Genomic DNA, 27,777 nt, shown 5'->3' on the forward strand with positions numbered 1-27,777 from the left:
AAAAAAAAAAAAAAGGAACATGTACCCAGAAGTGGAATTACTGGATCATATAGTAATTCTATGTTGAACTTTTTTTCTTTTTGAGACAGATTCTCGCTGTCACCCAGAGTAGAGTGCTGTGATGTCATCATAGCTCTTGGCAACGTCAAACTCTTGGGCTCAGAGATCCTTTTACCTCAGTTCTTATATTTTTCAGTAGAGACAGAGTCCTACTCTTGCTCGGGCTGGTCTCAAACTTCCAAGCTCAAGCAATCCATCCGTCTTGTCCACCCAGAGTGCTAGGATTACAGGTGTGAGCCAACACACCTAGTCTCTATTTGAACTTTTTGAGGAACCAACAGATTAGCCCACAACAGTGGTATTACTTTACATTCCCACCAGCAATGCACAGGGATTGTAATTTCTCCATATCCTTACCAATACTTATTTTCCATTTCTCTATGTTGTAGATATTTTACCACAATAAAAAGAAAGAAAGCAACCCATACCCATTAGCATTCACTCTCCATAATCCCCCTTCCCGCAGCTCCTGACAACCTCTAGTTTACTTTCTGTTTCTATGGACATTTCCTACAAACGGGATCACAAGATATGGTGGCCTTCTATCTGCTTCTTTTGCTTAGCATAATGTTTTCAAGGTTCATTCACAGTATAGCATGTACTGGTACTTCATTCTTTCTCTTTTAGTAAATTTACTTTATACTTCATTCTTTCTTTTTTAAATATGAAAGTATAAACTTGTTTTATATAAGAAAGAAGGAAGAGACACAGGGGAAAGAGACGAAAGAGAGAGAAGAGAGAAGGGGGCAGAGAGCAGGCAGTGAGAGAAGGGAAGATGGCGGGGTGAGGGGAGAGAAGAGGGCAGAGCAGGGAGATGACATGGCATCCCAAAGAAAGGAGGAATGCCAGCATTCCTTCATTCCTTCTAAAGGCTAGACAATATCCCACTGCATGGATGTGCCACATTTTGTTAATCCAGCCATCTGTTGATGTGCATTTGGGTAGAAGACATATCACATATTAAACTGATAAAAACAGATACTACACTTGATCTTAGCCAAAATGCTGAGAAGTGATGTTGTTGATATGTTTGGTTGTTACTACTTTTTGGCTATTATGAATAATGCCACCATGGACAATCATATACAAGTTTTTAATGTGGATGTATGTTTTCTTTTTTCTTTCTTTTTTTTTGAGACAAAGTCTCACTATGTCTCCTTCAGTAGAATGCTGTAGTGTCACAGCTCACAGCAACCTCAAACTCTTGTGCTTAAGCAATTCTCTTGCCTCAGCCTCCCAAATAGCTGGAATGACAGGTGCCTGGCATCAACACCCAGCTATTTTTTGTTGCAGTTGTCATTGTTTAGCTGGCCGGGGCTGGGTTTGAACCTGCCACCCTCAGTGTATGTGGCTGGCACCGTAACCACTGTGCTACAGGCACCAAGCCTGGATATATGTTTTCAATTCTCTTGGTTAAATACCTAGAGTAAAAACTTCAGGGTCATGTAGTAACTCCATTTTTAACCTACAAAGAACTGCCAAACTGTTTTCCAAAGCAGATGTACCATTTATTTCACTTTGCTACCAGCAGTATATCAGAGTCCAATTTCTCTACCTTCTTAGTTATTGTTTTTCAAAGAAATTTTTAATTGAAATATAAACCACATAGGAAAGTGTATAAACTACAAGGGTATGGCCTGGAGAATCTGCCCAAAGTGAACGAACCCACATATCTGCACCCAGATCAAGATCCAGGATATGACCAGCACCAGAGATGCCCACTTCATGTCCCTCCATCTACTTAGAAAATGAGAAAGTATTCATGAGACTTTTTAAATTTCTCTCATGAATACTTTCCTATTTTCTGTATAGATGTTTTCCACATTGTTTTTCTGATTTAATCTTAGCTATTCTATGTTTGTTGACATTATGGTAAATAGTATCATTAATATATTTTCTTCTTTTTTTAAGATAGAGTATTGCTTATGTTGGCCAGGCTGAACGTAAACTTCTAGGTTTAGGCACCCTTCCTGTCTCTGCCTCCCAAGTAGCTGGAACTATAGGCATGTACCTTATGCCCAGCTTATTTTTTCATTTTCTACTTATTTGTTGCTAGTATATAGGAATAAAACTGGTTTTTGTTTTCTAATCTTGTATTCAGCAATCTTACTGACTTTACTTATTAATTCTAACAAATTATCTATAGATTCTTTTGGACTTTCTATTTACACAATCATGTCATCTGCAAACAATGTCAGTTTCATTACTTCTTTCCCAATTCTTACTCCTTTTTTCTCTCATATTTATATAAGTGAATTGCCTGCTATAATTTCATATCTTGATTAAATAATTGAGTTGCTTTGGGAAAACAAAACTCGGAAAATCTCAGTCTTTTTTATCCTGTGAATAGTCCTGGCATTTTCATTACACGATAAAAACATGAGTTGGCCCTGACGTCCTCCACAGTGGCTGTAGCGTCCCCAGTTGTGGCGCTCTGTAAACTCGTGGCAAATCATGTGGTTCCTCCTGCAGGAGCAAGGCTAGTACACACTGCAGTGGAAACGAGCTGGCCATGCTCCAGAGACACTTAGGCCAGAGAGCTGCTCTGAAGACTGACTGTGGCCTACTAGGACATCTGTTCCTGTTCCCTGAGGAGCTGAGAAGATCTCACAGAGGAAACTCCGGGAGCTTGCACCATGTGATAATTTCACCATATGGCAGGGCACAGGGGAAGGAGGGTTGGCTGCCAGGCTACCTCTGCTGCCTGCTGTTCCTGTTTGTGTAGCAATCCTGAAAATTAACCTGACCCACCCAGGTCCCCACCCAAGCCTGCAAGGTGACCCCACTGGTGGTCATTATTGGCAACTGAGCACATGCAGGTTTTTGGAGGAACAGACGTGGAAAGGGATATAAATGACTCATGGTACAGTTGCTCATCCTACGGCAATCACGGTGTAAAGGTCCCTTGCAGTGAGGCAATGTGGAGGAAACAGACTGTATTTCAGTGGGGTGGGAGAAGCCACTTAGGCTTTCTGACAGTTTTTTGCAATGGCGTCATGGGTTCTATTACTATACTCATAATCCCCCATGTCACAATGCCACCTGGCATAGGCTGAAAGGTTTTCTAGGATTTTCATCCACTCCAATCAACTGAGTTTTCTTTTTGGCCTGCATGCCTGAGTTCACAAAATAAAGAGCATCATCTTTGTCTTTTAGCCACAGCTCAGAGCTGGGGACAGGCATGGGCAGGATTTAAGATCACATGCATCTGTGCTGCCACTTAATTAATGAGGGACTGAATGCTCTGATCTGTGGAGGCTCTCTGGGTTTTCTGTGGTATCTGTTCATTAATAAAAGTGAATTATTTGCTATGCAGAATTATTCATAATAGCCCCAAAGTAAAGAAGCAACCCAAGTGTCCATCAACAGATAAGTAGATAAACAAAGTATGGTATAACCACACAATAGAATATTATTCAACCATAACAACGAATGAAGTATTGGCACATGCTACAACATGGATAAACCCCGAAAACATGCTAAGTGAAAGAAACCAGATATACGTGTTCTGACCCCATTTATATGAAATGCCCATACTAGACAAATCCAAACAGAGAAAGCAGATTGATGTGTGGTTGCCAAGGGGATGAAGGGAGAGAGAAGCTGGGAGTGACTGCTACCACATGGGGGATCTTTTGGGGAGATGGCGATGTCCAGACCCTAGACAGTGGCTGCAATACACTGTGAATATACTGAACAGTATACTTTAAAATGGTGAATTTTATGTTATGTGAATCTTAATAAAAAAGTACTATAAAAATTACTTAATAAAAAAGTACTTCATAAAAAATTATTTGCTATGAACTTATTTTTTTCTTTAAAAATGAAGTATCAAAATTACTGTAACATACTGACTCTGAAAGCCTTCTCCTTGACAACCCAAGGAACGTGGGGATTGGAGGACCATGCAGGACTGAGGCTGGTTTCTCTAAGAGGTGGGTGGAATTAGCCTTTATATAATCACATTTCTGTACAAAGCCATATCCATGGTTACAGGCCACATCTGTGAATTGCATTCTTGGCTTCCATTTGACTTAATACAAGTGGCATTTGTGTGTGGAGGTCCATGATGCCTCAGCAGGGCCATGAGAAGGGGCAGAGAACTCTGGCCTTTCCATGTCAGGGGCCACCCAGGAGGCTTGGCCCCCAAATCACAGAACCCCTGTTACCAGCACTGCATTTCAGCAGCTGGAGTCTCAGTTTTGTCAGTACAGAAGGTGGGTCCTGGGTGCCCTCTAAAGGGGTCACACACACTCCACAACCAAAGAGCAAGGGTGAAAGATGAAAAGCTCTCTTCCATTCAATTAGTTTATTCTCAAGGATCAGAGCCTGCCTGGCAGGCAGAAATTTCTACCCTCTAGTGAAACAAAAGGGAGCCAGAAAGGAGGGCAAATAAAGGGCACAACAAGCTCCCTACATTCTTCTCTCTGCGTATAGAAGTTCTAACTCTTGAAGTCCTCCTTAAATCATAGTAGGGTTACCTAGCACAGAGAGAAGCCAGGCCAGTTTCAGTATCCCCTTCATCAAGGGATGCTGTGGTAGAAAGGGTGATTTTATTTGATAAATGGACAGTGGCATGAAAAGTCAATGAAGTCTCATGACAACATCATGAGAACGTCACATTGTTTTCAACTGTTAACTTTCTGATTCCATCAAGGAAAAAGGCTCTGCTTAGTGTTGCTAAATCTTTCAAGCCTTTCTTATGCTTTGGAACAAAGAGAAAGGAGACATAGAACCTTTGGTAGGCAGTAGTATCTGGGCTTGAATTTTGTGACATCATTGTTTAATGTCATTGTGTTTATTTTTACTTTTAAAAATCAATTTACTATTTATGGAAAAGTATGGCAAGCTTCCCACTTAAGGTTGTGATATTTATATCACTTTTTAAATAAATTGATTTAAGGTTTAAGAAAAAAGTAACTCACTCTAAAGGAAATACCAAAGAAAAGGACAGGTGGTGCAGAGAGGGCACCCATCATAAAGGTGGTACAAGAATGACATATTTTTGAAAAATTTTTTTCTTTCTGTTAACTCTGCCAATGAACATTTCTAGAACAACTCTAAAAACATTCTGTCCTACCAATACCAGCTCAATGGTCCTCATCTTTCTAATTCACGTTTTTAGTGGCATCACTGCACCTGTCAGGACATGACAGGGTCAGAATCCAATGACCAAGAAAATGCCAAAGGAGTTTCCATCAACATGCTAATATTTGCTTGAAGATAGAATCAGTGACTTTGGGAGTGTGGGTGGGTGAAGATGCTATCAGAAACCTGAAAGACCTTATCTGGTGATAAGCTGCCACCAATTCTTCAAGAATACTCCCCAAATTCAAAAGAGGATGGGTGCCTTTTAACTTCTCTTTTTTTTGAGACAGAGTCTCAAGCTGTTGCCCTGGGTAAAGTGCCTTGGCATCACAGCTCACAGCAACCTCAAACTCCTGGGCTTAAGAGATTCTCTTGCTTCAGCCTCCCAAGTAAGTAGGACTACAGGCACCCACCACAATGCCTGGCTATATTTTTGTTGTTGTTGTAGTTGTCATTGTTGTTTTAGGTGGCCCAGGTCGGGTTCAAACCCGCCAGCCTTGGTATACATGGCCCATGCCCTAGCTGCTAAGCTACGGGTGCCACCGTGCCTTTTAACTTGTCTGTATGTTTGAAATACTTTATGATACAATGTTGAACAATAACAACAAAAGAGACAAGCAGAACAGATGATAATACTAGGATTCTCGTGAAAATATCATTACAAAATTAGCTTACCAATAATAGATTCTTATCAGCGCAGAAGGCCACAGGAGAAATGAAGCTACAAATGCCAGGATTGGGATGGCCAGTGTCCCACCCGCAATCACAAACATGTTAACCACGTCAAGATCCATCCTGCTCTTTGAGGTTGGTTGACACCTGCAGGGACCAGAGTGAAATGGTATTAAAACTCTGTCTTAAGAGAAAAGCTAAAGGAGCAAAGGAGACAAGCGAAGGGAAGGCCCAAGGATGAAGGTAAAGATTGGGAAGAAACGAAAGAAGGTAAGTGCTTAAAGAAACTAAATACATAGACATGACAACTAAATGTAATGAGGAATTCCTCAGGGGATCCGGGATTACTCCTTCAGGGCCAGGTGCAGTGGCTCACGCCTGTAATCCCAGCACTCCAGGAAGCCAAGGCAGGTGGATTGCTTAAACTCAGGAGTTTGAGACCAACTTGAGCAAGAGTAAGACCCTGTCTCTACCAAAAAATCAACCAAACCAAACTAGTTAGGCACTGTGGCAGGCATCTGTAGTCCCAGCTACTCAGGAAGTAGAGGGAAGAGGATTGCTTGAGCCCAAGTGTTGAAGGTTGCTGTGAACTATGATGCCACAGCACTCTACCCAAGGCAACTGAGTGACACTCTGTCTCAAAAAAAAAAAAAAAAGAATTAGAAGAAAACAAAGAAACATTGTTTGCACCAATGGAAAATATGAGTAAGGACTAGGTATTAGCACTTGATAATTTTAGTAGAGTAGAACTCTGTAAGTTGACCACCCAAGGGACTGTAACAAACAGGTCAACATATGGAGATAGACAACATAAAGAATGTCCACTGAGTACATGTGGTACATGCTCTATGAAAATTAGGTCAACTTTTTTTTGAGATAAGTCTCACTCTTTTGCCCTAAGTAGAGTGCTATGGTGTCATCATAGCTCACAGCAACCTCAAACTCTTGGGTTTGAATAATCCCAAGAGTTTTTTTATCTTGAGACAGAGTTACTCTGTGACCCTAGGGTAGAATGCGGTGGCATCATTGCTCACAGCGATCTCAAACTCCTGAGCTCAAGTGATCCTCTTGCCTCAGCCTCCCCAGCAGCTGGGACTACAAGCACCTGCTATTTTTAGAGACAGGGTCTCGCTCTTGCTCAGGCTGGTCTCAAACTCCTGCGCTCAGGGAATCCACCTACATCAACCTACCAGAGTGCTAAAGATTACAGGCTTGAGCCACCATGCCCAGCCTCTTGAATGATCCTCTTGCCTTAGCCTTGTGAGTAGATGGAACTACAGGACCTCACCACAATGCCCAGTTAGATTGTTTGTTTGTTTTTATTTTTTAATTTTTTGACACAGAGTCTTACTATGTTGTCCTTGGTAGAATGCCATGGCATCACAGCTCACAGCAACCTCCAACTCTTGGGTTTAGGCGATTCTCTTGCCTTAGCCTTCCAAGTAGCTGGGACTACAGGCACCTGCCACAATGTCCAGCTTTTTTTTTTTTGCAGTTTTTGGCCCGGGACTGGGTTTGAATCCGCCACCTCCAGTATATGGGGCTGGTGCCCTACTCCTTTGAGCCATGGGCACCGCCCAGCTATTTTTTGTTGCCGTTGTCATTGTTGTTTAGGTGTCCCGGGCCGGGTCCGAACCTGCCAGCCTCAGTGTATGTGGCTGAAGCCATAACCACCATGCTACAGGTGCTGAGGTTTTTTTTTTTTTTCTATTTTTTGGTAGCGCCAGGGTCTCACTCTTGCTCAGGCTGGTCTCAAACTCCTAAGCTCAGGAGATCCACTTGCCTCAGTTTCCCAAAGTGCTGAGATTACAGGCATGAGCCATACCACCAGCCTGAAAATTAGGTCAATTTAAGGAGGTGGTCAATGTAGCAGGGTAGTCAACTATGGAGGTTCTACTGGACATCAGTGAGAAAATTCTTGAGTGGGATGATGAAATTATGAGAATATCCTTCTTGTTAGCAGATACCTGCTAAAGTTTTAAGAGGTGAACTATAATGGTATCTGTTACTTTTAAAACTTGAAAAGAGGGTTGGCGCCTATAGCTCAATGGTTAGGGCGCTGGCCACATACACGGAGGCTGGCAGGTTCAAACCTGGCTTGGGCCTGCTAAACAACATTGACAACTACAACACAAAAAATAGCTGGGGGCTCGGCGCCTGTGGCTCAAGTGGCTAAGGCACCAGCCACGTACACCCAAGGTGGCGGGTTCAAATCCAGCCTGGGCCCGCCAAACAACAATGACGGCTGCAACCAAAAAATAGCCGGGCGTTGTGGCGGGTGCCTGTGGTCCCAACTACTTGGGAGGCTGAGGCAGGAGACTCGCTTGAGCCCAGGAGTTGGAGGTTGCTGTGAGCTGAGATGCCATGGCACTCTACCCAGGGGGACAGCTTGAGGCTCCTGTCCCCTAAAAAAAAAAAAAAAAAAATAGCTGGGCATTGTGGCAGGTGCCTGTAGTTTCAGCTACTTGGGAGGCTGAGGCAAGAGAATCACTTAAGTCCAAGAGTTGGAGGTTGCTGTGAGCTAAGACGCCACAGCACTCTACCAAGGGCAACATAGGGAGATTCTGTCTCAAAAAAAAGAGAGAGAGAGAGAGAAAATAATGTGTGTGTGTATGTGAGGAGTTGGGAGGAGAGAGAAATAAAGCAAATATGGTAAAATGGTAACCACTGGGAATCCAAGTGAAGGTTACATAGTATTATCCTTTCAACTTTTCTACAGGCTTGCAATTTTTTAAAATGAAAAGTGTTAGGAAGGACAGGGAAACTTAAAGAGTGAAAATATATATATACATATAGATATAAATGCTTGTATACATTTAGAACACCATTGGAAGGGTATATAAGAAACTGGTAACAGGGCCGGGTGTGGTAGCTCACTGCTATAATCCTAGCACTCTGGGAGGCCATGGCAAGTGGATAGCCTGAGCTCAGGAGTTCAAGACCAACCTAAGGCAAGAGGGAGACCTGGTCTCTAAAAATAGCCAGGAGAGATTCTGTCTCTATAAAAAAATTGACCAAAAAAAAAAAAAAAAACTAGCTGGGCATTGTGGTGGGTGCCTATAGTCCCAGTTACTGGGGAGGCTAAGGCAAGAGGATTTTTGAGCCTAAGAGTTTGAGGTTGCTGTGAACTATGACACCACAGCAATTCTACCCTGGAGTGACAGAGTAAGACTCTATCTAAAAAAAAAAAAAAAAAAGAAAAAGAAAAGAAAAGAAAGAAAGAAAGAAACAAACAAACAAACAAACAAACTGGTAACTAGGATTGCATCTAAGGTAGGGAATTAAAACTAGGTGTCAGGGATAGACAGATTTTCACTGTAAAATCTTTTAAGTTGTTTACCATGTTTGTGTATAACCTATTCAGAAATAATACACAATTAAAAAGTGGGGGTGATATATCAAAAAGGTAGTCTTAGTTTACTTTCTGATGTCTTCTTAAAGACTTAACAGACACATCTGAAGGCTAGAATATGATCTCCATGCAGGCAGGGACTTGGTGTCCACAGTACCAGAACTAAGACCTGACACATAATAGGTGCCTGGAAATCCTGGTTGAACCAGAAGCCCCACCCTGACCTGTCTGATGAGCTTACAAAATGGTTCATTCTAGCGCAAAATGAAAAATATTTTAAGTCCTATCCTTGATACAGAAAACAACAGCCAAGACCTCTAAGCCAATAAGGCCCTCTGCCTTGCTTCCCAGCTGCCTGTGCAGGATTTGCCAAACATAAAATAGATTTTTTCAAGAAAAAGCATTAACAGCTAACAAATCATGGCTTTCCTTATATTTCCTGTGAACTGCAGAGATCTCTCCCATATAACTCTATTAACTGATATATAATTCAGTTTTTTAAAAAAACTAATGATAGTACAGCATGACCTCATAACCATTTTTTTTTTTTTTTTTTGAGACAGAGCCTCATTCTGTCACCCTGGGTAGAGTGCGTGGCATCATCATAGCTCACAGCAACCTCAAACCCCTGGGCACAAGTGATCCTCCTGCTTCAGTCTCCTGAGTCGCTGGCACTACAGGCATGTGCCACCATGCCCAGCAAGGTTTTCTTCTACTTCTAGTTGGGATGCGGACACCTGCCTTGGCCTCCCAGGCAGGGAGGGTGCTGGGATTATAGGTGTGAGCCACCATGCCCTGCTCCTCATAACTGTTAGGCACAAGGGTCAGCAAACTTTGTTTGCAAAGGGCCAGATGACAAGTATTTTAGTACTGTGGCCCACAGTGTCTCTGTCCCAACTACTCAATCTGCTACTATATGAAGGAAGCAGCCACAGACAACATGTAATGAATGGGTGTGACTGTGATCCAGTAAAACTTTACAAAAAATAGGCTGTAGGCCCCATTTGATCCACAGGCTATAATTTGCTGACACTTGATATGGCACATCAGCCCTGTCAAATGGGCTAGATCTGGGTTTTTCCCCCTGTTTTATAGATTGAGGAAACTAAGGCTTAACGAATTAAGTAAATTTTTTTTTTTGAGACAGTATCTCACTCTGTTACCCAGGGTGGAATGCAGTGGTGTCACCATAGTTCACAGCAACCTCAAACTCCTGGGTTCAAGCAATCCTCCTGCCTCAGCCTCCTAGGTAGCTGGCACCATGGCTGTTTAAGTTTTCTATTTTAGCAAGAGATCCGGTCTTGCTCTTGCTCAGGCTGCTTGTGATTTCCTGGCCTCAAGCAATCCTTCTGACTTGGCTTCTGAGAGTGCTAGGATTACAAGCATGAGCTACTAAGCCCAGCCAAAGTTAAGTAACTTGCCCAAGATCACCCAGCTGGTAGAGTCAGAATTACGAAACAGGTTTCTGACTTGGATTCAACTCCTTTGCACCAAGCTTTAGTTTGTCTAATACATTTTTCAAAAGGCCTTCCCTCAATCCCTGTAACCTCTTCACTGTCAAATACCTACACTTATCATCCCTAATTTCTCTATGAAGATGTTGAGTGCCCCATCTCTCTAACAGGTAGGGCCAAACAAGCCCCTCATATTCTGGAGGAAGGGACAGATACACAGAAGACAGATAGGTGGATCAAATGATTCTTTTCAGTTATACACACATATACACTCTGTCTGGACATCACAGTACTGAGTCTACAGTGATAAAAGCTGCCACCTTTCCAGCTTCTAAGCACTGCCTTTGTTTCTTATTTATCTGCCTTCTCAGTTTCTTAGTCAAGGTAAACAATTTTCCCAGCACTCTTAAATCACTGGCCTGTTTCTCCTTCTAGAACCAGCATTCCTTGAGGGTAGGGACAATCATGTGTTGTTTTTCAGTGCTTATTATAGAACAGGATGCAAATAAGGCATAAATAAATGAATTACTGAAAAGCAAAGTTACAAAGTGGACTCAATCTTATTTAATTTCTTTTAGGGACAACCATGGCCAATTATTTTGTAACATACCTGACATTTTCCATCTTTCAGTAATTACAAAACTCCCTGGAGAGAGAGTCACCTATTTAATGCTGGGTACAATTTACTCTGCTAATAGGCCTGAGCATCAAAGGATAAGCAAATTAATCACAGAGTGAGAAGAATTTGTACAAATCTTTTTGAACATCATAGATCTTGAGTTGATAAAAGATGGGAAGAAGTTTCAAGAAGACTTAACTGCTCAAAGGCCAGGTTTGGTGGTTCCTGCCTGTAATTTTATGCTTTGGGAGACTGAGGCAGGAGTATCACTTGAGGTCAGGAGTTCGAGACCAGCCTAAGCCAAGAGTGAGACCCCTCTAATTTTAGCAGTTTGGGAGGCTGAGGCAGGAGGACTGCTTGAAGTCAGGAGTTTAAGATCAGCCTGAGCAAGAGCAAGACCCTGTCTTTACAAGAAAACAAAAAAATAGAAAAATTATCCAGGCATCATGGCATGTATCCGTAGTTCCAGATACTCAGGAGGCTGAGACAGAATGATCACTTGAGCCCAGGATCAGTTTGAGGTTGCTGTGAGTTCTGATGATGCCACTGCACTCTAGCCTTGGTGAGAAAGTTTGTTTCAGAAGGGAGGGAGGGAAAAAAGGAAGGAAGGAAGGAAGGAAGGAAGGGAGGGAGGGAGGGAAGGAGGGAGGGAGTGAGGTAGTCGCCTGGATGATTTAGGTAGTAGTGTGGGTGAATCTCAAAAACAAACACGAAAGAGTATTGCTCTATGATGGACTTTCCCTATGTCACTTGTTCTTTAAAATAAAAAAACAAAAATACTACGGAGGGCCACTGTGAATTCTGATCCTTGAGTGGCAGAAAGTTAATCACATAATGGTCCTTTGGACTAGGAATTATACATGTTATGCCCAAAGCCATACATATCATAACCTCTGACCCTATAGATGGTAGCCCTAAAGTGAAGGTGTGATCATAAAAACCCTCATGTCTTGCCAGAGCTTGCTGCAGATGCCACAGTCAGTTTCAGGGAAGGTTTCCTCTGGTTCTATTTCCCATTTAATGACAGAATAAAGTCTTCATAAGGAGCTATTGAAGAATATGATCAATTTAGCAAGGCTTGGGCACATTACAGAGAGCCCTGCACACTTTCCCTGACAAGGTCAAATAAAGCCAGGTCCTAGTTGAAGAAGCTTCAATGCCTTCTGAGTTTTCTATACAGACAATGAACTGGCAATTATTCCTATCTTGGCATCATCCTTCATTTCACAAAGGACTTGCCTTAGCCCCAGCTTTCCTTTAAAAAGGCAGCTCCCTTGCCCGTCTGTTTATTTATAGAATACTCTGCATACCCTGGGGGAGGCTAGAGACAGAAAAACTGAAGCCTTGTGAGCCAGGAACCACCAGAGACCAAAAATTTAAAAAATCAACTAACGGGTATAACATGGGGCTTCCCAAAGTATAAGGCTCATACAACTAGTAGTTTGCAAGATGACTTTAACCAGTAGGAGACTACTAAATAATGCCTCAGGGGGTACACAGCAAATGCCTCATGGGTTACACAGCATTAGATAACACTGACATACATACTAAAAAGGGTACCTCTTTTCTTTTTTTTTCAACTTACACGTTCATCCCTGAAAAAGTCACCTCTTTTCATTCCTTTTTCAATCCTGCTTATGTCAAAGAGGAACTCTCAGTGTTAAACAGCTCTCTAACCCCTTGGGCCTCCTGCAAGCAACAGTATCCTGCTAGCTAATAACATTGTTTCTTTTTATTTAAATGGATACATTTAATTTATGGTAGGGAAGCAAATTAATTTTAAAAATAAATTTAAGTTAGAAGGAATCAATCGAAAGAAAAATATGAAGCAGGTAATATGTGGTTCTGGTAAAAATTGTGATGGTAGTATGAGAATGGCTGCCCCTAAGAGGCAAATTCAGGCCACCATGAGGGTGGGGTGTCCAGGTGGCTCTCTCTAACCTGGCTCTTGCACACACCAGCTGTGAGACTTTGGTTTCCTCATCTATCAAGTGAGAACATTCAATCACATCATCTATTCTGTTCTTTCCTACTCTAGTGACTTACAAAATTCTGAAATTATGCCAGGCAATTAAAGAGTAGGATTTGGCTTGCCTCCACAGTTATCTTACTCTCTGTCATATTTCCCAGAACCTAAAACATTACCTGGAAAAGACTCAGTGCCTGATAGTGTTGATCATCTGGTTGAATAAATTGAAAGAGAAAAAATACACTCATTTTATATATCTCTCATGGGAAGTGAGGCAGCCCTGGCTTAGAGGCAGTGGTGCCAACACCCCTGCAGCACAACATGAAGCAGGTCGTGTCAGGAAGGAGAGCAGACCTCACAGCCCAGACTCGGACTCCTCTGCTACCTGTGAACAGCCACGTTGTGCATTTGGGGGCCTGTATTTCTGAACGGACGGGCAAGATTAATGGGATATACATCAGCGGATGCAGGTAAACACTGCACAGGGAAATGAAGTTTAGTCTGGGGTTTGGGGTGAGGCATATTTCACAATTTTCTTTTAATGTTCCTACTGATTTAGACATCTGGGGATCATGCAGACATCTGGGGACCTTAATCTCTGGAGTATAAAGCAAAATTTAAGAATAAACGATGTAAAACATTGTCATAGAATCCTGCCTTTCTCTGGACATTTACCTATAGTCCATCAAATTTGACTATCAAACAAGTCCTAGTCCTTCCAAAATAATAATTATCATAACAACAGCAACAGCAATATATACCATGACCACCCTTACCATGACCAAAGACCTAAGAGCAATGGCTTCCATCTACTAGGTAACTCCTTTATATCAGGCCCCATGTAGGTGCTTCATATATGTCCTATAACTTTATCTCTCACTATATGATGAAGAAGCATTTCTCTCATATTAAAGATGGAAAAACCAAGGCTTAAATAAGTTAACACCCTCAAGGTGACCTGGTTAGTAAGTGGTATGACCTGAAGTTCAGCCCAATCCTGTAGGTCTCCCTGGTTCTTGCTGCCTTTGCCTTTTCTCCATGTTTTCTGTATCAGACAGTCACTGTGCATCAGTTATATACCAGGCACAGGGTTCAATGTCCCACTGACATTCTTTCTTTGGAACTGCTTTAACAGCAAGGAACATGTTAACAACTTTACAAGTTACCAGTTGACTTGTTAACCTTATTACTGCTGGTGCATTTTTAAAACTATCCAGTAATGCCTATAATTTTTTCCTCAATTCTGCAAAATAAAAATTCTTCCCACAATGTTTTCCCCTAGGAAAACACCATGTTTCGGAAATCTGAGTTTAAGATCCCAGCTGTTAAACAGTGTTGCATCTAACTTTTACTGATCTCTGAAACCAGGTTCCTGTAAAGAAAACTGATTCCTTGAAACTATCACTAATGATCAACAGCTAAAAATGACACAAAGAAGAAAATATTCCCTTGTGTGGAGGCCCCAGGATTGATGAGACACAATAATTTGAGACATGGGCCATTCTAACTCCTTGTCATATACATCTTCTCCATCACAGAGAAAAGTCATACTCAAACCCAAGTTAGTGGGTTAAGCTTGTGAGTCATCAATACAAGCATGGCCCAGCCCCCTGTCCTATGATGCTCTCCTCAGTCTCTCTCCTGGATATTCACATAATGCTCTCTCCACTCTTCCTCCCGGATCTGTCCCTGATGCTCTCCTTACTTTCTCCTTACCTACATTCTCCACCACTTCCTCCTGTAGGGAATTTGAAAGTCAATATAGCTAACAGGTCCTCCTTCTAGGCTTTCTCAAAAGGCTGCTTGACCACCCCCATGATCCCAAAGGTCCTACAATGCCCCAGATACATCTCTCCTCACTTCTCCTGACTCACTAGTTCCTGCTGACAGTGACCATATTAGCTGGGCTTCCTAGACACCAATGCAGCTTTCTTTCACTTTCCTTCTTGTTCACTCACTACTCCTGTTTTGCAAATGTGGAGAGGGACCAGCACTGCAATTAAAGCACTTGTCCAAGCCTAGACAGACTGTGCTGCCTAAAACACAGCAATTTAAATTAAATAAAGCTAAAGAAAATTCAAAACTCAGTTCTTCAGCAGCACCAGCTACATTTCAGGTGTTTGACAACTGCTAGGAGCTACCACACTAGCCAATATAGCTTTAGAGGGTTTATACCCCTGAAAGCTTCTTACAACCAATCCCTTAGACCTGTGGTTCTCAACCTTCCTAATGCTACAACCCTTCAATACAGTTCCTATGCGTCGCGACCCACAGGTTAACTGCTGCCTTAGACCATTTTAGTTTAGCATTTACTATGAATGTAGGGTAGAAAGTTCCCACCAGGTGCTAGATTTTGTGAATCAGACCACAGCCCTCAGCCACCACACTGGATCCAGGTCCTGTCCTCCTCTTCTCGTTTCTGTAAAGGTTGCTCTTTCATACTCCAGTCTTTGCACTCCTAGCTGTCAGAGGAATTTTCTTAATTCACACTAGGCTGCCAGTCTACTGTCCACCAGATAAAACATGAACTCTGACCACCTCATATGGTCCCAATTCAGATTCCTAGTCCTTACTCCCACATCTTTGCCTACAACCCAAATAACCTGTCCCTATGCAAGCCCCACACAGCCTCCTGCCTTCCATCCTGCTGTCCCCTCAGTGTGGAACACTCCCACACTTGGCTGCCTGATGAACACTTCTCTGCCTTTAAGACCAGTTCATGGGGCAGTGCCCATGGCTCAAAGGAGTAGGGCAGCGGCCCCATATGCTGGAGGTGGTGGGTTCAAACCTAGCCCCAGCCAAAAACTGCAAAAAAAAAGGACTGGTTCATGTCAGATTCCCCAGGAAAGCATCACTGTCCCATAGGCCCATGCCTTCTAGATGCCCTTCAAATTTAGGGCTCTGCCCCTACATAGTCTTTGAGAACTATTTTTAGGGGGATTTTTGGTCTATATCAGAGCTTTGAAACCCCTTAGGTACCCAACCCCTTCCCATCTGATCTACTGAACCAGAGAATCACGCACCAAGGTCGGCCTGCAGAGGAGTAGAAGGGAGAATGGAGCTTATAGCAGGAGTTCCAGTTTCATTAAGGGCTATCTTTTCAGGGGGTAATCTGTAGTGTTAAAATTCCATACTCACTCTTTAAAGAGCACAGCCTTCTTTCCCAACCGCTATCTGGCAGAAGCTGAAAATGAGATTCTGGAAATAAAATGACAAAGCATTAAATCACACTAGGGAATATGAGTGAAGTGCTAACAGCTGGTCAAATTGCTGGCTTCATGGAGGTGGGGCACCCTCCTCCTGAGCACAGGCAAAGTACACACATACCATGGCTTTATAGTGTGCCTCTGGTTCAGGTTGCCTCCCCCAATTAAGCAAATGCACACAAAGGGCAGGGAATCGCAGATAATGAGCCAGGCCTAGGAAGGGTTGAAGGAGATCAGAGAAGAAATCTAGTGACTGGGGCAACATAGAATGTGCTGTGTAACAGTTAAAGCTCTGCTTCTGCACCTGGGTTTGGGCTTGACCTAAACATTGTATTCAGAAAGGAAGGGAAGAAAGAGCCACCAACGGGCAACTGAGGCTAATACTGCTGCTAAGATGACAGCAAAAGGAGGCTGCCTCACTCAAAAACTGGGAGGGGGGAAGCAGGGGGAATGGCAGCAGAATTAGAAGTCGGGCAAAGGAAATGGTATCAGCGAGGCCCCCGAATTGTCAGATGGATCAAAGAGTTAAACATAAAAAACAAAACCATGACATTTCTAGAAGAAAACATGAGAACTCTGTTTTAAAATATCTCCATGGAGAAGGGCTCTCTAAGTAAGATATAGAGTCCAGAGGCTACGACGAGAAGAATGCTAATTACATAAAAATATTTTAAAATGTCCACATAGAAAGAAATATCACAAACAAGATTAAAATTTGTTAGTACATATTAGAGGCAACAGACTAATTTCCTTAGTATATAAAGGGTTCTTACACATCAGGAAAAACAACAAAATCTAATAGAAAAATAAGAAAATGATCTAAGCAGATAATTTACCAGAAAGGAAACACAAATGACAAATGTATAAAATGATGCTCAATCTCATTTACAATAAGAGACATACAAAGTAAACCTACAGGGTAACAATAATCTTTACTTATCGTACTGGAAAAGAACAAAAAGTTTAGTGACAAATTGTGTTGCCAAGACGATGGAGAAATAGATGCTCTCATATAATGCACCAATTTACATTCCCATCACCAAACTCTACAGATAGCAATTTAGCACATCTGTGGCAATGCAAAATGCACATACCCTTGCCCTAACGATCTTTTCTTCTTTTAGTAATTTATCTGTTTATAACAGAAGATGAATGAAAATATATTTATATAAGGTTATTACGATATAATTTATAAGGGCAAAAGATAGGAAATAATTTAAGTGCTCACATATAGGGGACCTGCTAAGTAAAGAATGACATAGCTTTACAAAGGAATATTATATATAGCCATTAAATACAAATAAAAGTTAGATATAAGGTATTAAAATAATGAGACAATCCTATTTATCCGTATGGGGAATAACCTCCAAGGTACATTAAGTATGGAACAGAAAACAGTGCATAAACACCTCTAATATTAAAAGGAGAAAGAGAGAGAGAGAATATATATGTTATGTTTATATGTGTGTGAAATATTTCTGGATAGATACACAAGAAACTGGTAATCATGGCACTGGGAAGGGGAACTGGGGGGCTAAGGACAGAGATGAGAGGGAGACTTTTCACTGATACCTTCTATACCTTTTAATTTGTTGCCATGTGCATTTATAAAGTTTTTTCTAGTTAATGAATTAAAAATGACAATATACACTCAAATAAAATGGTCTATCCTGTAGTGTCCAATGTAGTAGCCACTAGCCACATGTGTGGCTATTTAAATGTATATTAAGTAAAATTAAATACAATTTAAAATTCAGTTCCTCAGCCACATTCACCACATGTCAAGTGCTCCACAGCTACACGTAGCCTGTGGCTATCACATTAGACAACAGAAACAGGGAACATTTTCATTATCACAGTAAGATCTACTGAGTTCTTTAGTTCTGGACTCTATACTAATTCAAAAGGCCCCTTAGAGACAGCAACCAAACTTTAACTGTCTCTGCTGATGAGGGAAGAAATACAATGGTGGATGCTGTTAGGATGAAAATTCCCATATTTGTACACACCAGCCCAGTTACCTAGCTGCCTGCTATATTAACATTCCGTGATTGGGAAACAACGATCTATGTGACCATCCAAAGGTTAAGCCTGGTTGGCAAGCACTTTAGTCCTTAAGGCTCAAAGTCCAGCACTCCACTATAGAAGGTGGTAAGAATTTAAGTTTTTTAAATGACAAACATTCTTATCATTCCATCCTAGAACTACAGGACCACCCATAAGCCATAAATTCTTATCTCCTTTGTGGTTCAGGGAGAGGTGCAGATTAGAAGGTTCACACTCTCCTACTTTGTACCAAAGAACTAGCAACTGGTTTCCCAGGGGGGTTCTCGCTTGGGAACCAGCCCAGCCCACAGCCCCTCCCTGCTTCTGCCATCTGAGCTGCCCTGTGGGCAGGAGAATTCAGCCCAGCCACATTGATGCTCTGGGTGGAGTATCAGAGAGAACCATAAATTTAGCCCTACTACTCAATTCCTAGGTGCTCAGCAGGAAGGTAGGAGGTACGCTTGAGCACAGCTTTTGGAAAGTTAATACTGGCCGAGTAGCAAAGCACACAGGTCCTGACTGGGTCCACACCTGGAAAACATCAGCCTCTTGGGTCAAGATGTGAGCTGTGGTGATAGTCTGAAATAAACACCTGCTTAAATTCATGTTTTACAAGACAATCCTACAGAAATACAAGCCAGTCAGTTTCCTGCTGGATAAAACAGGAGCTAAAACCTACCCGAGCCTTTACCTCCAAGGAGCTCAAAGTGTACAGCAGGGGTCCTCAAACTTTTTAAACAGGGGGCCAATTCACTGTCCCTCAGACTATTGGAGGGCCGGACTGTGGGCCCCAGGACCAGTCGGCTGCTAAGCAGGACAGGCAGCGGCAGCAAAAACATCCAGCGGGCTAGATAAATGTCCTAGGCGGCTGCATGTGGCCCGCGGGCGTAGTTTGAGGACAACTGATCTACAGGCTCTAGCAGAGCACACAATAAGTTTTTATTTACACACTTCTCTCTGAATTAGTGTAAACACAAGTGCTGTCATCAGCCAGGTGATGCAAGGAAACTATTTAAAGCAGTGACTGCAGGACACCAAGTGCTCACACTGCACAGCTAAGCTCTTGCCTGACTCCCAGGCAGGTAGGCAGTCCTTCCAGACCACTGCCACATCTGTATAAAGGTGAAGTACTAGAAAGGGCATCATTTAAGTGACTGTTTTCCACATGACTGAAAAGAATTAAAATAGTCCTCTCTTGGCTCGGCGCCTATAGCTCAACCAGCTAAGGCGCCAGCCACGTACACCTAAGGTGGCGGGTTCGAATCCCCAGCCCGGACCCTCCAAACAACGATGACGGCTGCAACCATAGCCGGGCGTTGTGGCGGTCGCCTGTGGTCCCAGCTACTTGGGAGGCGGAGGCAAGAGACTCGCTTGAGCCCTTGAGTTGGAGGTTGCTGTGAGCTGTAATGCCACAGCACTCTACCCAGGGGGACAGCTTGAGGCTCTGTCTCAAAAAAAAAAAAAAAAAAAATAGTCCTCTCTTGGTGTTATAGCAAGAAGGCAAAACAGAACCTTAGCACCCAAACACATTTTCCTGTGGCCCAAATCTACACTCCTAAATAAAAGGAAAAGCAAGATTAAAGAGGGTGTTCTCACTTCTAAAGTTAGTCTATGGTACTTTTGATGCAGGAACAAAGCTGATATTAAATAAAAAGGAGCCCGATTAACAAAGAGCTGGCAGGTTTTAACAGGACAATAATTGGGGCTCTCAACACAAAGTCAAGCATTTAGGGCCCTTCTTGAGCTGATCCCCACCTTCTTTCTAGTCAGAATCTTTTCCCCAGAGGTCTCAGTAACTCACAAAAAAACGAGCACCAGGAAAAGGAATGTGTAGTGAAGCCACATTCAAAATTTCATAGTAACAGTAAAACACGGTTTTGTTTGGACCTTTTCTAAACAAATAAAACAAAAATCAAATCTGTCTATTTGAAAAGGAATAGTAAATACTAAATAAAATTTAGGTTATAATCTCAACCCTGGGCTAATTCTTAGGATAAAGAATCTACCTCATGTAGATTGTTTTATGGTATAGTCAGTCTTTCTACTTCACCTTTGGTCATCACAGTGTTACGATAGAGGCCATTTTTGAAAAAATATGATATGGCTTCATTGATTTCTCAAGGTCCCTTCAATTGTTTTATTTCCAAGTCTCTCCCCTAAAGGAGTGCTCATCCCTTCTCATCATCCATTGTTGACAAGTCTCACATTGCCAGACACCATAATTGCCTTGACACGTCATTCAAACAGTTCACTCTGATTTCATGAAATCTTGATTCTCTTGCAAGAGCTGCAATTTTATTTTCACTGTTTACCTTGTATTCATAAAACATCAATGACCTAGGAGACCAAGGAACAAAATAGGGATGTCTCTGGAACCAGCTGGCAACTAGCATTGCAAACAGAGGAAGGGATGAGAGAGTGGGATCTAATATTGTACAAGTCCATTAATGAATATTTTTCTGTTATGATAGCTTCTGCTTCCTATCCACTACCTGGGAATTGTGAGGAATCAGTAGATTGGCTAATAATCTGACTCTTCCATGACTGTACTTGCACTAGCTTTCTGTTTTTCTCCAGTTTCCCCTTTCTATACTTAAAAGACCCTCTCTACCTAGCCTAATTTCTCCTTTAAAAATCTTTCTGGCAGCTTAGCAGTCCAATTTACAATAGCAATGATGTAGAAACAACCCAAGTGCCCTTCAAAAAAATGAATGGATGAATAAACTGTGGTATATGTATACCATGAAATACTATTCAGCCGTAAAAAGATGGGAGATTGTGTGTCCTTTGTTATAACTTGGATGGATTTGGAGAATACTCTCCTGAGTGAAAGATCACAAGAATGGAAAGACAGGTATCACATGTACTCAATACTAATTTGAAACTTATAGATTAACAACACGCTCACATCAGAGAAAAACCCAATTGGATCTGAAGAGGAGGATACAAGGGAGAGGGGTCAGTGGGTCCCTTCCCAGGGGGGAACAGTATGTGGGTATGTGGCACACTTCTTATACGAGGGACATAGCTACAAGTTAGACTTTTCCTTACAAAGGCAAGCAGTAGGGCCTAGCTGTATATATCTTTATATTAATCAGACATTTAAAAAAAAAATCTTTCTGGCAGAGTTGGAAGTTATCTCCTTCAGTTAACCTTTCTCAACATCACTTCCCCTCCATGACCTCTGCTTCATCCTCCTTGCCCCAGAGTATTTAGGCTGAATACTTCTCTCTGATGGCATTTGGGACTTGTTCCTTGTGAGGAAAGGACTACTGTACCCTTCACTAGCCTGTAAGCTTCTCAGAGACAAGTTGGACTACATCTTTGTATCTGTCATAGTACCTGGCACCCACCACCCTCTGCCCCCCATGGGCATTTGGTAAATCCCAAATGATAAGCTGGAAAGTCAAAATAGAACAACTGCTCAGACTGAGAAGAGTCCCCACAGCCACCATGCAGCCTTAGGTGGAATCATGAACCAACAGGGTTGCCTACCAGTGTCAACACAGGACATTCCTTTGCTCCAACCAGTATGGCCACCAACTAAATGAGCATTCCTCACTGGAGCAGTATAATGTTAGAGGCTCTAGTTGAGTTGGGCAGCTGGATCCCAGAGAGGTTAAGCAAGCTGCCCAATGTTACACAGCTATTTATTCCTCTTCCCCTACCCACCAGTGGCTCACAGTGGCCCTCAGCATGATGTGAAAGACCACACAGGATTTGATGCCTGCCCATATCTCAAGTGTCTGCTTTTGTCACTCTCCATCACCAGCACCTTACTCTTTCCTAGAATGAACTGCAATCCCCAGATATATCATGCTCTTCTATACCTCCAGGGCTTTGGACACATGCTCCCCTCTCCTGGGCACACCAAGTCTCTCTTTTGCCTAATGAGCTCCAGCTCATCCTACAAGTCTTAGCTATTAAAGCATTCTCCCTATCTGCAAATGCTTCTCTGAGGGTATTTGCAATTCAATACCTGGGTTTAAATCTCTGCTCTGCCACTGATCAGATATATGACCATGGCAAGTCACTCTATCTTAGAATGTCAGTGTGGGGATGAAATGAGATGATGCAAGGAAACCACTTAAAGCAGTAACTAGCGGACACTAAGTGCTCACACTGCACAGTTAAGCTCTTGCTAATTCCCAGGCAGAGTTAGGCAGTCCTGCCAGACCTCCATCACCGTGCACCGTTCAGGTCTATTCTGTAGACAGGATCTGCATTGCCATCTTTATACTCACAGCCCATATAAGGTTTGACTCCTTTTCTGGGTATATCACAAGGCGAATGCTCAATGCCAACAGCCAAACAGCCAGAGGTTCTGGAGAAATGCCTAAAAGCAAAGGCTATTACTTTAGGTAATTACTTAACAAGAAGAGGACTCCAAACTGCAGCAGTGTACAAACTTCTGCACACCACTGCTCCACTGAATCAGCAGTTTCCTTGGTGCAGCACCAGAGAGCAACACAGAAACCTGTGACAAACCCCAAGTGCATCCAAACATAGGCAGCAAACCCTGCATGGCCTCTAGGATTGGAAAGCTTGAGTATGATCAAGAGGGTTTCTGAGGGTCTGTTTAGGAGAATATCCTGATCTTCCTTTGAAGAAGCAACTACATCTAAGGTCAGAAAGAACTTTAATGCTGTGCAAATCATGTCCGAAACAGAGCTTCTCAACTGTGGCCCAAGTGACCTTGGGGCCCATATAATTCTTTGCTGTGGGGCTGTCCCATACATTGCAGGATGTTTAGCAGTGCCCCTGGCCTCCACCACTGGATGCTACCCACAAGTTGTGACAACCAAAAATATCTCCAGATACTGGACAAATGTCCCCTGGGGGACAAAGCTGCCCCATCTGAAAATTCTTCTAGAAGAAGTAAGCCCACTCAACTCAAACCCTTGCAGTAAATTAGTGAGGAACAGTTTGAGCTATGCACTAAAACTATACCTGCACCGTCTGCAGGTATGCTTGTTTGTGTAAGGTCACAGTCTTGAAGGCAATTGTTCTCAACTCAGGCTACACATTAGAATTCCCTGGGAAACTTAAAAAAAAATTAAACAAAACAAAACTTCCTGGGCCTCACCTCTAGGGATGCAGATTCAGTTGGTCTGATAGGCAGAGCTCAAGCATTTTTTTTAAGTTCCCAAGGTGGTTGTAACCCACTCGCATTATGCAGAAGCACTGTCATGAAACTGAGTTTGATTCTGTTTTCTCCCCAATCCTCTGACTTGTGAAAAGCCAGTGAGTCAGAAAGCCAAAAATGAGGCTAAGGGGACTTATTAACTTCTGATTCTTGACAATGAAACATCTTCTGCACACTCCATTTCTGGGCTAGAAGTGGAGTACACAGATGACTTGCCAGAAAGAATGGCATTTAAACCCCGTCATCAAGCCACTGTTCCATGGCCTTATTGATCTAAACAGTGCTGTCCCAAAAGCACTTTCTGCAAAGGTAGAAATGTTCTCTATCTGCTCTGCCCAATATGGTGGCCACTGGCCAATGTGCCTATTGAGCCCTTGAAAGGTGAAAAAGTGAATTTTATTTTAATTAATTTGCATTTAAATACCACAAGTGGCTAGTGGCCACTGTATTGGAAAACACAGAGAATGTTTTCTGTCTCTCCAGGGTTACAGAAATTTTAAAAAGTCTGATAAATTCTGTAGAACTGTGAAATTTACAAAAAAATTTACCTTAAGATAGCTAAACTCAACGGTCTTTAAATTATCAAATGGAATCGTAACTTACTCAAATTGAGACTCAATTAGGAGAAATTTTAACATAATTTTTCAACTTGGACTAGCTTCCTGGCATATTCTAAACACTGAGCTTTGAAGGGAACATCCCTGCCCTTTTCTTTTGAAGACTCATCATGGTAATAATTGAGCTAGTCATCAAAATCACCAGGAGTTTGCTGAAGAATAAGATACCATGTGCTGGGTGGACTGGCATGCACCTGTAGTCCCAGCTGCTCTCAGGTGGCTGAGGGCAGCCTGGGCAACATGGTAAGATCCCAGCTCTAAAAAATGGGCCAGGCACAGGGGCTCACACCTGTAATCCTAGCACTCTGGGAAGCTGAGACGGGTAGATTGCTTGAGTTCAGGAATTCGAGACCACCCTGAACAAAGCAAGACCCTGTCTCTACTAAAACTAGAAAAACTAGCCAGGTGTCAAGTTTCACCTATGAGCCTGAGAGTTTGAGGTTGCTGTGAGCTATGACACATGGCCACTCTAGCTTGGGCAACAGAGTGAGGCTCTGTCTCAAAAAAATAAATAAATAAAATTTAAAAATTTTAAAAAGAATATGACACAGTGAAGCTGATTTCGACTCTTAGCTACTCACTCTGCTCTTCTACTGGGATAAAACACTCACTCTTGCCTTCTTCTTCAAACTGCTTTTTCTTCTTCCAAACCAAGATGTGATCTTTCATTTAACCACTTGCCCCCAGGACAGGTCTGAACCAACACACATTGCAAACCAAGGTCACCTCTAAGGACAAGTTTTTCTTGAATCAAATTTCACAATTATTTCCAATTATACCAACTGCATTCCCATGCCCACTCTAGGTATGCAGACTCTCACAGAACTTAAAGTTCATACATTTTAAAAGCTTAAAAAAAAAAAATAAGGGCAATTCTGTCTCCTGGAGCAAAAGTAAAAGATAGTTTAGAGTTGAAGCATGCCTCATAGGCACTTTGGAGCACAAAAGTGCTTACTTTGCTTGGCCCAAATCCCCTTGCCCACCTCTAAGTAGAATCAATGTGAGCCTTTTATTAATGATTTAACATTTCTCCAATAATTTAAAGTAGTAGTCAACTATCTCTCACATTCCATAATAATAGCTGGTGCTTTCTGAGTGTTTACTATACACTAGGCCCCATACATTATTTATCTAAGTATTACTACTGTCCTCTGATACAGGTACTATCAACAGAAGCTGAGGCTCAGAGAGGTAAGGTAACTTGCCCATAGCCACACAGAAAGAATGGTGAGATCTGGATCCAAGACTATCTGATTTTCTGGTGGAAATCCTTTGAGTTATCAACAAAAAACAAACATGCAGTTACAGTGTTAGGTACAAGGCTGAGTGATTCCCCCTGTGATCAGACTACAGCTCAGTGAAGGAGTTTGGTGTTGCAGGGTTCAGAAATCCTGGACCTCTGTCTCTGTTTTAGGGCTTAATCAGGACAGAGAGTGGAAAGAGGGGCTTTGGGGGAACTCTTCTGGTTCTGCCAGCACAACTGCACCCAAAAGGTAGTGGTGCAGGGGGAGGTAGTGGGATCCAGCAATAGGATTCCAGGGGAGAAAGGAAAAGCTTTCATTTGGGGGCAGGGGAGAAATCAGGGGAGTGTTCCTGGAGGGAGCAGCTGAGTTGGATCTACTGCACCTATGGGGTAGATAAAATTTACACATCACAGATTCCAGGGAGGGCATTCCTAGAGGAGAAAACTGCATAAGCAAAGGCAACAAGTGGGAAAGAAGTATGTTCACTGACCTGGGCTATAGCAAAGGAAGCAGGAAGGGAGGTGGTGGTCAGGATGCAGGGTGGGCAAGAAGCAGGGTCTCCAGGGGGCTAAACCAGAGCAGAGGGAGCCCAGAAAACACCCAATTAACCATCCTAGGACTTGTTTTGCATGCCAGACCTGGCATCCCAGCCCTTTCCAGCTGTGTGGCCTTGTCCAAGTCCCTTCTCCTCTCTGGGCCTCATTTTCCCTGAGGAGGGCACTGAAGGTCCTTTGCTGATCTGTGAGCCTAATTTTAGAAAAATAAACTGGTGCTAAGAATACAGGTTATTAGTTTTTCTTCTACTTTTCCACATTATATATTAAGAAATCTTAAGAATGTATTGGTTAAAATTGGGTAAAAAGTCTATTGGTTCAGAGCGAGGGCATTGAGGTCAGACTACTATGTGTCCTAGGAAGGGACCACCTCCAGAAGCCTCACATTCCTCCTCTGAGAAATGGGGACAGCAGTGATATACACGCCATATGACTGTTGGGGAAAGTACGCCGGTAGTTACTTCGAGGGGCTTTGAACAAGGCCTGGCACCCAGTACTCGCTTATTTATGTCAGCTATTATTAATTATAAAGTATTTTAAGCTCCCAGCCAGGTGGAGCCAGCCATTAGAGATTTCTGAGCAGGTGAGAGAGTAAGACAAATCCTGGCCTCCAAGTCCCTGTTCTTCTTAATCAGCTAGCTCCTTGGGTACAAAAAGGGCTCAATGTACTTATTCCCTAAATACACAGACTCTAGACCCTCTGGCACCCTCTTCCTTCCTCCAAGCCTCACTCTGTCAACTTGGTTTCCTGCACTGCCAGTGGTTTGGGGGGTGCAGATCTTGCACGCGCTCTGCCCCGCAGCCGGCGTTACACAATCCGCATTTCTAAGGCGGCCCGGAAGCCCGAGTCAGCGGAGGCGGGGGACCGCAGGGTGGCCGGCGGGCATCAGGCTGTCAGGGCAGTTGGACAGCATCCTGACTCCAGGGTTTGGAGAAGGAGTGGGCGCAAGGGAACCGGCACTGGGGCAGGCTAGAGAAAGCTGAAAGGCCGCTGGGGGAGGTCCTGTGGGGTGCAGTGGTTGGGGACAACACTGGGAAGGTGACAAGGAGCATAATGTACGGGAGGATGAACTGCAGCCCTTCTCCAGGAAGTGAGAGAACGAGGATGCTGAAGCCCGCAACCACACAGGCACTGGGAAGGGCGCGTCGGGGCTGGGGAGGCGGAATAGAAAGAGGGCGCAGGTCCCCGACCCACCCTCGCTCCCGGCTTAAGGGGACTAGCAGCCGGACCTGGGAAGTGAGGGTACCGGAGTTCGGGAATCTCAAGGCAGCGGAAGGGAGGGCTGGCGCCGACGCGGGAAAACGGAATAGAGAGAGAGGTGCAGGTCCCGGTCTCATCCTCACCTGTGTGTCGCTTGGGGGGAAGGCGAGGCTGCCGGACTCTACGAGTCAGGGGTAGGTCACCGAGACATTGGGGGCGCCCGGTTCCCCTTGTCCCGCCCGCCTCGACCCCGCTCACCTGCCCGGCCTCAGCTACCTGGGTCCCGCCGCCGGAGCCCGTCCCCAGCCCCGGCTCTGCCCGGCCGCAGAGCGCCCTCAGCTCCCGGCGCCCGCTCCGCTCGACTCCCTTAAAGGCGCAGAGCACCGGCCGGTATCCTCCGACAGAAAAGCAGCACCGTCCGCACTTGGTCCCCCGCACTGTCTCCGGCCGCCGAGTCCTGTTTTGGGTCTCCGGGGCGCTTGCGCCCCTCTCCTTCGCGCCCCGGACCCACAGCTTTAAACTCGGAGGGTAAAGTTAGTATCCTGCACA

The 27,777-nt window shown here is 43.3% G+C and overlaps 1 protein-coding gene and 1 pseudogene across 2 annotated transcripts in view; both read right to left on the minus strand.

The window, feature by feature from the left end:
• Positions 1 to 27,569, minus strand: part of ABHD6 (abhydrolase domain containing 6) — a 54,197-nt gene extending 26,628 nt beyond the window's left edge. The window contains exons 1-3 of one of the 2 annotated variants that reach the window (XM_003785543.3): positions 27,487 to 27,569; positions 16,353 to 16,412; positions 5,824 to 5,967 (exon numbers count right to left, since the gene is read on the minus strand). In XM_003785543.3, coding sequence (XP_003785591.1) covers positions 5,824 to 5,942 — 119 coding nt within the window. In that variant the 5' untranslated portion in view covers positions 5,943 to 5,967; positions 16,353 to 16,412; positions 27,487 to 27,569. Of the gene's footprint in view, positions 1 to 5,823; positions 5,968 to 16,352; positions 16,413 to 19,145; positions 19,190 to 27,486 lie in introns of those variants that run through there. The other variant, XM_023510691.1, reaches the window with a different exon arrangement.
• Positions 853 to 1,077, minus strand: LOC111723789 (annotated as a pseudogene).
• Positions 27,570 to 27,777: the final 208 nt, after the last annotated feature.

Source organism: Otolemur garnettii, unplaced genomic scaffold, assembly GCF_000181295.1.
Source record: "Otolemur garnettii isolate 467f Iridium unplaced genomic scaffold, OtoGar3 scaffold00015, whole genome shotgun sequence".
Classification (NCBI taxonomy): Eukaryota; Metazoa; Chordata; class Mammalia; order Primates; family Galagidae; genus Otolemur; species Otolemur garnettii.